This window comes from Microcaecilia unicolor, chromosome 1 (genome assembly GCF_901765095.1).
Source record: "Microcaecilia unicolor chromosome 1, aMicUni1.1, whole genome shotgun sequence".
In the NCBI taxonomy this organism is placed as follows: domain Eukaryota; kingdom Metazoa; phylum Chordata; class Amphibia; order Gymnophiona; family Siphonopidae; genus Microcaecilia; species Microcaecilia unicolor.
In genome coordinates, this window is record NC_044031.1 from 134,451,270 (window position 1) to 134,467,300 (window position 16,031).

The 16,031-nt window shown below is 41.9% G+C and overlaps 1 protein-coding gene across 1 annotated transcript; it reads right to left on the minus strand.

The window, feature by feature from the left end:
• Positions 1 to 1,195: 1,195 nt before the first annotated feature.
• Positions 1,196 to 14,610, minus strand: LOC115460095 (tissue factor pathway inhibitor 2-like). The gene is made up of 5 exons (XM_030189939.1): positions 14,494 to 14,610; positions 13,292 to 13,471; positions 7,684 to 7,863; positions 4,334 to 4,507; positions 1,196 to 2,395 (listed from the first exon to the last, which is right to left on the minus strand). The coding sequence occupies exons 1-5, from the start codon at positions 14,564 to 14,566 to the stop codon at positions 2,340 to 2,342; spliced, it is 663 nt and encodes a 220-aa protein (XP_030045799.1). The 5' UTR covers positions 14,567 to 14,610; the 3' UTR covers positions 1,196 to 2,339.
• Between the last annotated feature and the right edge of the window lie 1,421 nt (positions 14,611 to 16,031).

Below are 16,031 nucleotides of genomic sequence, written 5' to 3' on the forward strand. Positions count from 1 at the left end.
AGATCACTTCTTAGCCCCTCAGTTTAGCCTCTAAAAGGATGAAGAATAATGAAAAAAAATCACACTCTATGCTCCATTTTATTACAAAATTCACATGAAAAAGATTCCAATATTAGAAACCAAAACCTAAATTACATAAATAAATCTTTTAAAATAAAACATACAAAGCAGTTTTTATATTAACATTAAATATTATGGCAGTAACACGTTAGGGCTCATTTTCAAAAGAGGAAAAATATCCAAAAAGTGACTTAAGTCTTCATTTGGACGTTTATCTCACAAAAACGTCCAAATCAGTGTTTTCAAAACCTCTTTTTAGATGTTTTTCTCTGAAGTTCATCAGAGGAACCTCTAAATCTGAAGGGGGCGTGCCAGGGGTGGGTTCAAAACGGGACTTGGGCGTTCCTAAGACTTAGACATCTTTCAGCCATAATGGAACAAAACAAAAACATTCAAGACTAAAATTTAGATGTTTTGACCTAGACCTGTTTTTTAGTACAAATAAGGCACAAAAAGGTGCCCCAGATGACCACTGGAGGGAATCAGGGATGACCTCCCCTTACTCCCCCAGTAGTCACTAACCCCCTCCCACTCCCAAAAATTGTGATGAAGAACATTACTTGCTATCCTCTATGCCAGCGTCAGATGTTATACTCAGGTCCATTACAGCAGCATGCAGGTCCCTGGAGTACTTTAGTAATAGATGCAGTGCACTTCAGACATGTGACCTAGGCTCCTACCTCCCCCTACCTGTTACACTTGAGGAGGAAACTGTGACCCCTCCAAAACTCACTGTACTCACATATAGGTTCCCCCTTCACCCGTAAGGGCTATAACAGTTGGGGGTAGTGGGTTTGGGGTGCATTTTGGGGGGGCTCAGTACACAAGGTAAGGGAGCAATGTCAGATGTGTACCTGGGAGCAGTTAATGAAGTGCACTGCAGTTCCCCCTAGTGTGCCTATTGCTGTCCTGGGATGTCAGGGAGACTAGTCTACTAAAAATACTGGCTCCTCCTACGTCCCAATGGCTTGATTTTGGACATTTTGCACATGGATTGTTCGTTTGTTTTTTCAAAAATGGCCTAACATTTAAAAAAACCCATAAACATCCAAATCACAAAACAGTCCAAAAAACAAAACATCCATAGTTTTGAAAACAAAAGATAGACGTCTATCTTTTTCAAAAATGACCTTCTTTCCTGTTCAGAATTTGGACGTTTTTTGTAAAATTGATTTAGACGTTCTATCAAAAATGCCCCTCTTTGTAAACGATGATGGAACAAAAACCAAATTGATTGATCCACAGGAGCTTTGAGCTATCCCCTGCTTTCACATACTCAGTGCTACTTTCCTAACATGTACATTCTGGGTGAAATTTCAAACTTTATTCAGCTTTGTTTTTGTGTCATTAAAAAAATATATTGAACTAAAAACAGCCCACAGCTGTCACAAATTGTTAGAGGGCTGATTCCCACAAGCAGATTTTGATTCAGCTATTCAATTCCAGGCCTAATCTCGGCACCTGCATCAAACAGGCAATATTCAGAGCAATAGGCAGATTACAACCCAAATAACTGAAAATCACCACTAAGAGTAATGCCCTGCTCTGCCCAGAGCAACCCAGAACTAACCATACTGGGCCACAACAGTCTCAATGAATTTTCAGCAGCACTCTTCAGCTATGTGCCACTGAAAATCAAGGGATCTTTTGCAGAATATCTTCCTCAGTAGCCACTGGGTAGCTAGCAGAATGATAAATACCAAATGCAAACTTCCTTAGATTACCTAATCCTAAACACAGCAAAATGTCTGAGTGAGATAGGAGATTAGAGTAGGTTCAACTTTTGCTGTCTACTTAATGTAACCCAAGACTAGGCGGGCAGGGCTGCAAGGCACTTGGACTAAGCTTATGCCATGCGAGTTAAAAAAAAAAAACACTTTCAAGACACCACCCAGACTCTTTGCTATGAACCTGCATCAGCTCTGCAGTAAATCAGAGGTGAAAAAGATAGTAAGGGCCCTTACTTTTGAATCCTCTAGTCTAGTTTAAGCTGCTTGTTTGTATAATTTGGCTCCTGAAGCAGTCCCTGCTATATGGTCAGGATGAGCGGTGCTTCACATTAGACTTGTCCAACATCCGTATTGTTTTGCCTTCAATTTGACAGAAGTTAGGTGAGACGAAAAGAAACCAGGAGCTTTTTCTAGACATGGTACATTACATTCTCATAAAACCAAACGTGAGACTCAAATAATTAAATACTATGATACACAGAAGTTCAAATGAAAACAGTGCATTTTAAAACCATTTGAAGGCAATCCTTCACAGTGCTTTCCTTCACATTACTCAATTAGTTTCTGTGGTGTTGTCTTCGGTAGCCAGTGTCTTGACTTCCCAGCTAGAAGAGAAAGAGATTAAATTACAAATAGGTGTGAGTTGGTGTAGTTCAACTTTTAACCTTCTTCTACACCCACACAGAGAAAGTAAAGCACATCTACAGCTAAACAAGAAAGAAAAGGCCTGAGAGCCTGTCTCGATGGCCCAGTTGAACGCGGGCTGGGGCAGGAGGATAGTTGGGGGTGTGGCGGCGCTCACATCTGGCGGGCTCAGGGGCAGAGACTATTAGTTGGCTTAAAAGAAGCTGGCCTGCCCATGAGCCCATTTCTGAGAGGCGATTGAGGAGAGGTTACTGGGGGCAGGGTGTTGGGGAGGGGAATAAAGCCGGCACTTCCTCTGAGACTCAGGGCGTTTCCTCATCCATGGAAGTGGCTTTTCCCACCCTCCAACACGTTTGATTTGGAGGGGTGAAGCTTGACTTGTGTTGTAGTTTTGTTTTTAGGTGAAGTGCTTTTGGATTGTCGCAGCAGCAAATCCTCAGCTATAGGAGCAATGGCTCATGGGGGATGAGCCAGGTCGGGTGACCTGGAATAAATGTGTGGAGGTCCACACAGGCCAGGGCTCTTGCTGTTGGGGCGGTTATCCCATAATTGTGTGCAGATGAGTTGATTGATGAGATATGGTGAGAACACAAAAGTGACTGGGGGGGGGGGGGGGGGGGGTGAAAGCCTGGTAGAACAGGTCCCAGCTCCAACTGTTATTAAGGTCTGCTCGATTTAAGGGCCTTTTTATTAATAGATGGCAAGTAGTTACTAGCTACCAGATTCTATAAGCTTCAGCACACAATGTCATGCTGAGTATGAAAAGTCATGCATGTAAGAATAGTACCCATCATGCGTCAAACGTAGTTTACATTAGGTACTAATAGGAATTAGATATCAATAATGGACCTTAATTGGCATTCATTACCACTAATTTGCAATTACATGTGTAACTGCCCTTAGGCACTATGCTAGAAAATTAGCACCCAAGTTCAATTGCACATAACTGCAAAGGGGGCAGATACAATGGGAGGTCTGGGGTGTGTCTTGTATTCGATAACTTATGCACACACTTGAAACATTTAAGCGTGCCTAGCACCATTCATTTAGCTGTCTGAAGTGCTCAAGCCTAAAGCTGGGTGTGTGTGAGAATGCACAAATTTATGGAGCAATTTCTTGAATTTACCGTGTGGAAAAGCGTTAAGAGTTACTACATATACATATGATAGCTGCATAACTGTCATGCCATCAGATGTTCTATCCTGGAATGGGAGCAGGGGAGAGAAAAATGGGCATGTTATGGGCATAGACTGCTCCTGACAACAAACACATTGACCATCTCATAAAGTCTGGCAAACGTATGGCAAGCACACCTGTACCAAGTTATTGTGCACTCTCACTGCATACTAAAGGGCTTTCTGTCTGGTAATTGTACAGGAACAGTTATGGCAGAGGCTTCCAGTGAAATTCTAAAAATTGGCACCTCAGCCTAGACACCTCAATGCCATGCGCTTACAACTCTATCACAGCATCTTGGCACCAAGATTCCATTATTGAACATTAGCATAAGGTCAGCATTGGTGCCCATATTTATATGTGCCCTCTTACGCCACGTCAATGGCAGTGTAAGCGGGTTTGCTTAAGTGCACCAAGTGACATACGTACCTTACACTATTCTATAGACTATGCATGTAACTAGAAGACATGCCCATGGCCCGCCCAAGTGTATGCCACTCTTGCAGTTAGGCACTATGGCACCTAGGTGCTTCCTTGTAGAATAGCACCTACTGCCCACAGGTGCCTACATGTCAATTAATGGCACCAGCTTATAGAATTGTCTTGTTTTTGCAAACCTTTTCTACTTTTTAGGAAAAGGTGCTTTAGTCTAATTCATACTTATGGGAAAAAAAACCAACAAATCATCAAAAATAAAAATCAGTCTTCACATCATACATTACCTTTTTTACACATATTATTACAATCTTTTAGTGTGACAAAATTATTTGAATTTCCACCACATCCAGTGTAGGTAAACTCCTCACAAGCTTTGGTCTCCATATTGTAGAAATATCGTGTCACAGATGCTGAACATGAACCTTTATCTTCTTGGGAATAGCAGAAAAAGGGAGCAGCTAAGACATGAATTAAAAAAAAAAAGTGTTAGTGAGTAGTTTTATTAAAAAAAAAAAAAAAAAAAAAAGTTGAGTATTCTGCCCCTACAGACTGAAATAGCAGCTGCATCAGAGGAACAAAACGCAGGTGCTGGCCATTACAGAGCATAGTGTTAACTACTGCATAGAACAGGGCACTAGAATGTGCACACTGATACCACATATCACGGCCTTAGGTCAGCCTATAGCAGTAATGCAGCAGGAATCTCTGCTGCTGGGAAGGAGGGGCTGCATAGAAGACCCTGTGCAGGAAGGACATGATTTTGTAAATGGATAGAGATGATACAGTTAAATATTACTAAAAATAAGGTGCTACGTTTGATACATAAAGCCATGAATAACGAAGACTTGCCATTGCTACTTCACTAAGACTCTACCATCTTACCTATTTTGCAATCTGTTGATAAAATGTTACTTGATGTACCCTCGTTCTGGCATATTTAGACTGGATGCTTGTTTGTGGAATGCATTGCCTTTTGAAATACGATACATTACCTCAATAACGCATTTAGGAAACAGTTTAAGGCCTTCCATTTTCAAAAGCCTTTTGTTGTAAACCTTTGTTTTTATGATGCTGTCTGTGCTATTTTATTGATTATCGTATGTGTGTTTTTATTGTAACCCATCTAATGTAGTAGGATAGAGAAGGCTAAAATTAGTTTAAATAAATAATACGTAATTCAGGTCACTTCAGCAACACGGTGACTATTTACGTTTACAGAGCTGCCAAGTTCCCCAGTTCCACGAGAGAGATTTCTTGCCAATCCTGGCTTTCTAACAACTCTATCCAGATGCATAATGGGATCTGCAACAGTGATGTCAATGGGAAAATCAGGACTACAAATCTCACATTGCACTGGACTAGCCAGAAAATCTCCCTCCAGGATCATTTGGCAACTCTGACTGGGACAGACAGGGATTTTCAACAAGTCCAAGTAGGGATGCAAGAGATAAGTTACCCAGGCAGGTTGCACCACATAAGTAACAAGTATAACTTTCAAACAGATCAGGGTGAGCAGCTGAATACTGTCATTTAATTGATCACTTCACTTCTAGCTCCACCCCTAAATTACCCCAAATCAAAACAGATAACCAGGTATATTAAGGTTTTGTGGTTATAGTAAAAGGCAAAATTAATGCATGGCAACTGCAAAACTTGTGTAATTGCAGGGCAGCCTTCCCAAAGTGTTAATGTAAAAAAAAGTCAATACCATGAACTACACTGCATGTTAAATGCACCATTTAAAGTGACATTACCTGCTCTCCATATCTGCCGCATAAACAGTTTACCACCCCGTAATGACCACCCTGTCAGAGTTCAGTCCCCACCCATTTTCCACCCTAAAATTGCATTTTCCGAAGGCTTGGGGGGGGGGGGGGGGGCAGAGGGGAGTAATTTTCTAAAGGCACTTTTGTGCATGTGGCAATGCATGTGTGTAAAATGGCTCTCATGAAATACTCAACACACCACAGCAGGAAGGAAAAGTTCCCTACGGAATGGAACAGAGAAGTCAATGCAGTAGGGAAGTGACGTAGGACAGCCAATGAAACAGAGATCCAGAGGTTAACTGCAGCAAGTTTATTTAACAAATATCAACACATGTAGATTCGACAGAACCATGTTTCGGAAATAAAATGCCAGCCTCAGGAGTCAATGTTTCTTGCTGCTGTTGACAATGAGGCCTGGCTCCCCTCCTGTTTCTGCATTCAGCTCCCACCCCTAAATGAAATAGTGCCAGATATAAAATAATGTGCTATGGCTTTACTGTGGGTGCTGCCGACATGCGGTCTAGGTGGAGCACAGGTGGAGTTTGCAAGTACATGTACCATATACAGCGCTGCGTACGTCTAGTAGCGCTTTAGAAATGATAAGTAGTAGTAGTATATATAAAATAAGCTAATCTACATGTATACAATTGGCAAGTATGCTAAACGTTTACATCTGCTCTCGAGCAGGTGTAGGTGTAAAGTTACCCTCCAAGAGGGCAATTATGCTGTTCGCAGTGGTGTTGACAGCATTAAGCGCTTCTGAATACCAACCTCACTATTTCCAGTTGTTTCCACAGGCGTAAACGTTATCATATATTTTAAAAAATGCTAATATTTGGAAGTGCATTAAAAAAAAACAAAGGTAGCCTGAGGATTTACAGAAAGGCGGAAATAACGTTGACATGGCTCCTGCTGTAGTGTGTGTGGAAGTTTTAAAGTAAGGTGTGATGGAAAGGGGAAGGGGAGAGGGGGGGAGTAGAGGGAGAGTCAGAATTAGGGTTAAAGTAAGTTTTAAGCAAATGAACTTTGGGAGTTGGTATGGGAAGGTAAAAATGAATTAAGAAATTTAATTTGCAGTAAAAGTTTTATGCAGAGAGTGTCAAAATAATTGGGTTTAAGTATAGCACTAATATGGGTTGCCAAGGGAATATGAGGTAACAGAAGTCTGATTGCAGGGACATCATTGGAAGACAGGGAGTGGGAAGAGAAGTTTTTTGTTTTATGTGAGGAGAAAAGTTTGAGAGGGAGGATGGGTCTGAGTGGTGACGGTGTGCGAGACAAGAGTGGGGTTTTTAGTTTTGTTTTTTAAGCCCACCCATCTCACCCCTACAGATGGGATGAGTTAGTGGGTTTGAGGTTCAAGTTTTGTTATGTGGTTGGGGTTGTTGTAAAGGCAGAGGAGGCGGGGGGGGGGGGGGGGGGGGGGGGGGGACATTGTTGCAGCTGCGGGAAGAAAGGGGAACAAATGTGAATTTCATAACATCATGGTGTATTATTGGCTTGTGTACGGGACTGCCACAAGCTGACAGGAGGCCTTGACGACACTGCAGGTCTCTCTGGAATACATGAAAGAATATTGAAAAGTTTTGAGTGGAGAAGTTGGGTGTATAGTTAGTCACTGACTAGCGCTATTAGAATGTTAATTAATTGAAGTCCACTTGCTGTTTGGGTTGAATAGTTATGCACTGATTTATTTGTTGATTTGATGTTTTAATAAAGCTAAGGCCAAATACTGTTTCCACATAAAAAAGGATTATGGCGATTTTTGTTTTATGAGCAAGTACGAAAGAGGATGGATTGTCAATGTTAGGTTGATTGCATGGTCCTCCCTGCAAGAGAGCATTAACATTTTTGGTAAAATTATTTACCTTTTTTAGGTTCACAGAAGTTCATACAAGAAGCTTCATCATTGAAATTGTTGTCATTTCCGTAACATCCTCCATAAACAAATTCCTCACACCGCTTTGAAATTAAGTTATAGAAATATTTTTTTATGCTAGCTCGGCAAGGTCCTGTGTCAGCTTCCAGCCTGCAGATTTTAGGAACTTCTACCATGAAAGCAAAAAGAAAACTACAGTGAATTAAAACATAACAGATGAACAATGAATGCATTTAAGGTTATAGTTAAAACAGACTTTCAAACGCACAATACAGGAGTTACCTAATGGTTAATGAAGTGGCCTCAGAACTAGGGGAACCAGATTCAATTACCACTGCAGTTCCTTGTGATTCTGAGCAAGTCACTTAGGGAGTCTTTTACAAAGGTGTTAGTGTGCGCTAAAAATGCTAGCACACCAAGAGGCCCTTAGTCTTCTACTGCCCCAAAATACAAAATAAGTACCTGTATATAAAACTTAAAATGACTGATTGTAATCACAGAAAGGTGGTATAACAAATCCCTTCCCTTTATAATCAGCCATGATGGCTACAGTGACATTTCACAATCACTAAGACCATGGTCAGGCACAGTCGCTGTGAAAGTGAAATTAAAGCACCAGTGCAAGCAGACAGAGGTACCATATTTCCTTTTGCTGAATTTAGCAGAACCTGAGTATGTGCTTCACCAATAAACTGATGTGAGTTAAAAATATACATGTACCTAACTGGTGCTGGTAGTCACCCATTTAATCAACTGAGTTGCACATAGATCTCAGATCTGCACACAACTTCCAGAATCCAACCTTGGGCGACATAGAATCCTGGGGCAAATGTCCTCCAATATTGTGTCAAAAGCAGCTTGGAATCTAACGAACGGGTTTGTACATGGCTGAGAGGTCTCCACATTCCTAATGACAGTGCTAGTCATAGTTGTCTAATTACAAAAGACAAAAAATTAAGGAATGGAGGTATAAAATTGTTAAGATGGGGGGGGACTTGAAAAAATGGGTCAAAAAGTTAATCTAGGTCCAGGGCTAGGTACAATATTTAGAAACACACACTAACCCCTGGATTCTATATAGTGCGCTTAGATTTAGGCTCCGAAATCGGCGCAGATTCTATAACACTGCATATAATTTAATTGGCTTAACAAGCTAATGAGTGCTGATATCAGCACTTACGCAATAATGAGCACTAATTGGCACTGATTAGAATTTAGGTGCACACCTCGCTCTGTAACGTTGTGTGCCGACCTTCTAACAAGCGTAGGCAAAAAGGGGCGTGGTTATGGGTGTTGTGAGTGTTCTGAAATTTATGCACCTATTATAGAATATGGCCCAAAATGACTAAATACCATGAGAAAGCAAATAAATGAGTTAAAGGATAAAGCCTCTAAGAGATTCAACATCAGAAGAGACCCATGATTTGCGACTCGATAAGCAAAAAAGGTACCAAAAGTGCAGTACATAACTTATTTAAACTACAAGATAGAGAGATATCAACTGTATAATCCTGTTAAATGTTAGCCTAAAGTATGAGCTAATTATATATTTTGAAATGAAATATTTATCAATAAAAAAGTACGTTCGGAAAAACGCATTTGAAACATAGCAAACTTAACACATCTATATCTCTGTAATCCATAGGAAGTTATGAACAAAATTTTGGCCAGTTTTGACCCTATAGTACACAAAGTGTATTTTCAAAGCACTAGACTTACAAGTCTAAGGCACCCTTTTACTAAGCCGCATAGGTGCACGAACTACCACCTAGCCCGGGCGGTAATTTAATTTTTTACGCACGCCAGAAAATATATTTTATTTTCTAGCACACGGGCGGTAATCGACATTGTACGTGCATTGATGATTACCGCCCGGTTAACGCCTGAAACCTTACTGCTAAGTGAGGTTAATGCCTGAAACCTTACTGCTAAGTGAATGGGTGGCAGTAAGATCTCAGACTCAAAATGGACGCACGCCAATTTTCATTTTGTCACACATCCATTTTCGCGCCTCCCCCCAAAAAAGGCATTTTTTACAGGTGAGCTGAAAAATTGATCTGAACGCATCCAAAACACGCGCCTACACTAGCGCAGGCCATTTTTCTGTGCACTTTAGTAAAAGGACCCCTAAGTGCTTTGAAAATGTGCCCCAAAGAGGGGCATTTAACATCAAAAAAAAAAAAAAAAAACTCCTGCCATATCACAGCCATAATCATGCAGGAGAAACATTGATTTCCTGTTCAATTTATGGCTGCGAGATGGACATTTTTGTAATAAGAACATCCATGAATAACAGGGATATGAAGCATTTTAAAAACATGGCCACACATGTTCCCTAGTGATTAGTGCAGCTGACTAAACCAAAGGACATAGGTTCAAACCCCTAACTTTTTTGTAAATGTGATCCCTCCAGGGGCTGAAAAATACCTACTGTACCTGAATGAACATCCCTTCAATAGCCTTCAGACTTGAGGGTGTCTTAGGTACTTTTCTGTTTCTGGAAGGCTCAATTTTTAAAAAAAGAAAAAAGTGGCCAGATGCTCAATTACAGCAAAGTTTTGTAACTTGGGATATGATGGAAACAGGTCTAGATAAAAACATATTTTTGAACATGGAACGTTAACTCCTATTCAAAACTCCCTGGTGGACGTCCCATTTTTGGGCCTTCCCTAGTCCAGGGGCGTAGCCACGGGTGGGCCTGGATGGGCCCAGGCCCACCCACTTTTGCTACAGGCCTGCCCCGCCTGCGACAGCCCCCTGCACTGACCTGAAGCGCGTTCTCCCTCCAATCCAGCACCAGCGATCATAGCCAGCCTTCTACCACGTCCAGCAGGAATTTGCAGAGTAGGCGGGACGCGCCTGAGAAGAAGCTCCGACGACACGCGCTGGACGTGGTAGAAGGCTGGCTATGATCGCCGGTGCTGGATTGGAGGGAGAACACGCTTCAGGTCAGTGCAGGGGGCTGTCGCGGGCGGGGCGGTCGCAAAATGTGGCGGCGGCGGTGGGCGGGGAGTGGACGGTGGAGAGGAAAGAGGTCTGTGCCCACCCAGTCTACCTCCAGGCCCACCCAAAAATTAATCGCTGGCTACGCTACTGCCGTAGTCCCACCCAGAACATGCCCTCTTACAATTTTTATGAACTCCAGAGTGAAACATCCAAATTCTAGCAGATGGATTTGTGTGTGTGTGTGTGGGGGGGGGGGGGGGGGGGGGGTAGGTATTTTAAGACAAGCATGTGCACCAAAACTTTCAAAAATGAAAGCTGCCCTAAATTACATAAGCATCATCTTCCCACTATATTTTATATATATATGTATATGCGCTCAAAGAACTGGACTATCACCTCTAATCCAACAAGATGTACTATAATTCACGCACATGCATGGATTAAAACTGCATATATGCAAACTCGAGCAATGTAGCTGAAGGGGCAAAGTAATCCAAATGCCTTGTAAAATAGTACAAATAGAAAACTTGATTACGTCAAATTGAGTAGTGGAGATGTCAGTCCAGTAGTAGGATTGGTTTCAAAAAGCATGTCACCATAACTACTGTATAGCAAAGGAAGTACACAGGCATGACTTCACCTGTTTCAGTATCTTTCAAAAGGTCAACCAAAGCAAGGTCTTCTCAGGTCTAATGCATGAGAAAATACACATCAGCACAAACTCCTGATTATCAGTGGCACCAAGACTGGTACATCAATACACCTGCAGCTTAAGTCTTTGAGTATACAGCTTACTTATTCCATCTGTAGGAAGCTACAGTTAACAGTATAAAATCCCAGCATAGTGTCATTAGCTTTGGTCATTGCCCTACTGGGACAGACCAAAGGTCCATCAAGATCAGTATCCTGTTTCTAACAGTGAGCAATCCAGGGTACAAGTACCTGGCAAGATGACAAAACCATAAAATATATTTTATGCTGTTTATCCTAGTAAGCAGTGGATTTTCCCAATTCCATATTAATGGACTTAATCTTAATAATGGCTTATGGACTTTTCTTTTAGGAAGTTATCCAAACCTTTTTAAGCCCAGCTAAGCTAACTGCTTTTACCACATTCTCTGGCAACAAATTCCAGAGTTTAATTACACATCGAGTGAAGACATTTTCTCCGATTTGTTTTAAATTTACTACTTAATAGCTCCATTTTGTACCCCCTAGACCTAGTATTTTTGGAAAGAGTAAACATGCGATTCACATCCACCCATTCCACTCATTTTATACTCTATCATATCTCCCCTTAGCTGTCTCTTCTCCAGGCTGAAGTGCCCTAGCCACTTTAGCCTTTCCTCATAGGGATGTCATCCTATCCCCTTTATCATTTTCATCGCCCTTCTCTATACATTTTTTTAATTGCACGAGCAGAGGAGTAGCCTAGTGGTTAGTGCAGTGGACTTTGATCCTGGAGAGCTGAGTTCAATTCCTACTGCAGCTCCTTGTGACTCTGGGCAAGTCACTTGTACCTGAATATACATAAACCACTTTGAATGTAGTTGCAAAAACCTCAGAAAGGCAGTATATCAAGTCCCATTTCCCTTTCCCTATATCTTTTTTTCGATGCACTGACCAGAATTGCACACAGTATTCGAGGTGCAGTTGCATCATGGAGAGATACAAAGGTAACATTCTCATTTTTGCTTTCTATTCCTTTCCTAATAATACCTAACATCCTATATGCTTTCTTAGCCACAGCTGCACACTGAGCAGAGGGTTTCAAAGTATCATCAACAATGACGCCTAGATCCTTTTCCTGGTCAGTGACTCCTAACATGGAACCTTGCATCGTGTAGAAAGAGGTGCCATTATCAGGCAATGAGAACTGCATACTGTATATACACACTTTGGCACAAAGCCCCATTTAATAACATCTTATTGATGAATACATAGGTCAAGCTGTTTATCCAGACAGTGGCACTTTAGAAAGGATGTATAGATTGTGATGTCAAGATCCGCTAATATTTTAGAACAGTATTTGCTGATGTAGAGCCTCTTGTAAAATACATTGAGAAATGAACCTTATGTGCCAATTGTGTGGCAAGAGCATCCTTTTTAAAAACAGAAATGTCTAAAATATGAATGAGGCCAAAACAGGCACATAAATATGTATGTTCTGAAAAGCCAACACACGTTTAAGTGGTGGAACATAAACGTTTGTTAGCCAATATCCTAACCAGTTTCATATTCGGGGGGGGGGGGGGGGGGCAGTAAACACTAGAGGATTCAGGGGGTGACCTCCCCTAACATCTCCAGTGGAGTGCCGCTCACTACAAGCCCTTTTCTTAAGCCTAGACATCCTGGGTAGCAGGTGTAAATCCCGACATTAATCTTTTTGGACAGATCTGTATTCTCCTTTTGGAAGGATAAATACTTTTTTTTTGCCCACACCACACCCCTTTGCCATACGCACATTTTTCAGTTTTAGGCGTGTATATCCTGGCTTTGTAAAATTGGAGTTTACGCATGTCTAAAAGGTAACTAGTCCTAAAATAATCACCTTATCTTACATTTACAACTGCAGGACGATTTTAGTCAGATTCCCCCCCCCCCCCCCCCCCCAGAAGTAAAGACCACTCTGGTCTGGAATGAAGACTTACTCTTGATCATCCAACAAGCTGTCTCACAGTCTTCCAATGTCAAAAAGTTGTTGGCATTTCCTTCACAGCCTCCATATGTAAACTCCTCACAGCTTTGAGTATAACGGTCATAATAATAGCGAGTGTGGAGAGCTCTGCATGGACCATCATCCGAAGGCAGCAAACAGATCTCTCTGTTGTCTACAAAAATTAAGAGAAAAGTGACCTTTCATAAGATCTCCTAGACTCTAACGATTCAGATATCAAATATATAGTTAGTTAATGAATAACAAACAGGCTCAGACACAAGCAATCCATGAGAGAACAAACGAAGGAACTTTTTGCAGACTAAACTACTCCATTCCTTGTAGTCAGGAACAAGAACCTCAAATTAAAGGTGATCATAATACTGGTGTCATCATCCATTAGCACACCCAGAGCCTGATTTACAAGGGATATCTGTATTTGTTAGGATGCCTTATAAATGTTTGTTATTTATCACACATTAGAAATCCAATTTGTGTGTTAAAATGTAATAGCAAACATTTTTTAAAGTCATTATTAGAACAAATTTGTGAAACTAACCATACCCAAATCATAGAAAGTTTAGTAGAAGACAAACTAAACATTTTTTTTTTGTCTGCACACATCCCTATGATTCACTGGGTCTTTTTTTTTTTTTCCTATTCTGGATTCACAATGGAAATGCTTAGCAAATCAAACCCACAATGCCACTATAACTGAAAATTGGCCAGTTCTGTGGCAGTTTTTGTTTTGTTTTCTCACTCTTGGGCAAACACTCTCATTACCTATTTTTCAGCTTCAAGAACGCTTCTCTACCTAACCATACATAATAGGGACATTTAAAAACGTGAACATTGTAAAACCGTATAAACAAGTGTTAACTACAGATTATACTACAGCGTTACTTCAACATCTGGAACTCAATCCGCACTGGCCTGGGAGTACAGTTCTTCGAAGTTATTCAAAATGCATTCAATCCATCTAATAAGATTGTATCATTTTAAACTTGAGAAAATAAAACACACTAACACCAGCTGGCCAAGTTATTCCATGTAGGCAGAAAATGCACTTCAAACAGAATAGTCCTTAGCTACCAATAGGATTTCCGAAGAATATAAATGCAAACTTGGTAGGGAAAGTTGAAAAAGCGGCCGAAGTTCATAGCAAATGCAAAGCCGGAAAGCACGTCGGGCATTTACCTAGCAGCTTCATGCCCAGAACTTGCAGCACAAGGCTAACACCCAGCAGCGGCCGCAGGGAAGCTGAAACCATGACTGCTCGGCCCGGGTAAATCAGAGAGCAAATGACACCTGCGGCAGCAGCACTCACACTCCCCAGCAACTCCATCGCGCTCCTTATAAAGCACCCAGGAGGCCCCGCCCCAGATGTTGAGCGAGCGCGCGGGCGGACTCTGCCCACATGGGAGCGCCTCTGTGATTCAGTGCGGGGCTGCTGCTGCGCCACGTCAGTGCTGCACGAAGCGGCCAGGCCGCAAGGCGTACGTCACCACCGGGATCCCTGGGGCCACAGCTGAAGCGGGCGGTCGTCGGTACCTGATGGTACCAAGTTGCAACATCTGCAAGCGCCTTCTCCCCCCCCCCCCCCTTCAAAAAGATCCCCCCGAAAAGCGTCAAAAGAAAACTTGTTTCCACGATTTAAATATAGGCTCACGTCTGATGCACGCAATGCAGTTTGAAGAGTAGAGTTATCTGATCGGACGTGATGCTGTGTGAGTTATGAATAATATGGGTGCAGCAAACAAATCTCTTGCAAAGTGTTGGCGCAAAGGAAAAAATAACTGGTTTAATGAGGCTTGAGGCAAATAATGCCTTAGTGTCGTGAGAGAAAACAGTAAGGCGAACTATGGTAATATCTGTACGGGGGGAGGGGTCAACATATATTCTTAGTACTGTAAATATTACTGGAAGTATGATCAAAATGTGCTATGCTAGTAAGAAAACCCATCACCAAATGACGAGAAATCTAGAAAGCGGAGTTTGCACAGTGCACATTCCTTTGCCGCTCTGTCTTTCCCTTCCAACCAACCTCGTCTTCTATTCACCCTCCCATTCACTCTCCCACTATCCTATTTACTTGGATAGTTTGCCCTGCCTCTTTCCTCCTCAGTCCCCATTTTATATTCAGCCACTACACATCTGTTTGCTGGCAAGGCTGTTGACCTTCCTGCTGCCAGCAACTTAGTTTTTTCTCCTGTGACACTGGGCTTCTCTGAAGGTGGGATCCTGTTCTCCAGTCCTGTGATCATCTCCACTGATGGGATCTGGCTGTGCAAACTCCACAGGCCTGCAGCCAACTCTGTTGTAGTGCAGAACAGTTACTTATATTGTGTGTTGTTTGCCTGCACATAGGGTCCCAGCTACAAACAAACCTGAGGCTCTCAAACTCAGCTGCTTATTGTGGGGTCCTTTCACCAAGCTGCGGTAAAAAGTGGCCATAGCGCACCCTTGTGCGTGTCTTTCCCACATAATAAGGCCATTTGTACTGCTGCTGGAAAATGGCCGATTTTCCATTTTCCAAATTAATGGCTACTTTCTTTTGTTATAAACTATACAAAAAAGCAGTGCGTTTTTTCTAGCAAAAAATGTGCTGGTACTCAAAGGGGTGGGGTGATCACGGAGGGACTCATCCCACAATAGCCAGGCCCCCTGCAACCAGTCACAGAATCTATGTCAAGGCAGAATTGGTGTGTAGAGCCTGAACTCTTTCATTAAAACTT

Bases quoted from the DNA above. Each gene is read 5' to 3' on its own strand.
- LOC115460095 (XM_030189939.1), bottom strand. From the start codon at position 14,566: ATGGTTTCAGCTTCCCTGCGGCCGCTGCTGGGTGTTAGCCTTGTGCTG. The intron at 7,864-13,291 runs GTAAGTCTTCAT...CTTTCATGGTAG, and splicing joins AGCTTGTTGGATGATCAAGA to AAGTTCCTAAAATCTGCAGG. The intron at 4,508-7,683 runs GTAAATAATTTT...TTCATGTCTTAG, and splicing joins CTTCTGTGAACCTAAAAAAG to CTGCTCCCTTTTTCTGCTAT.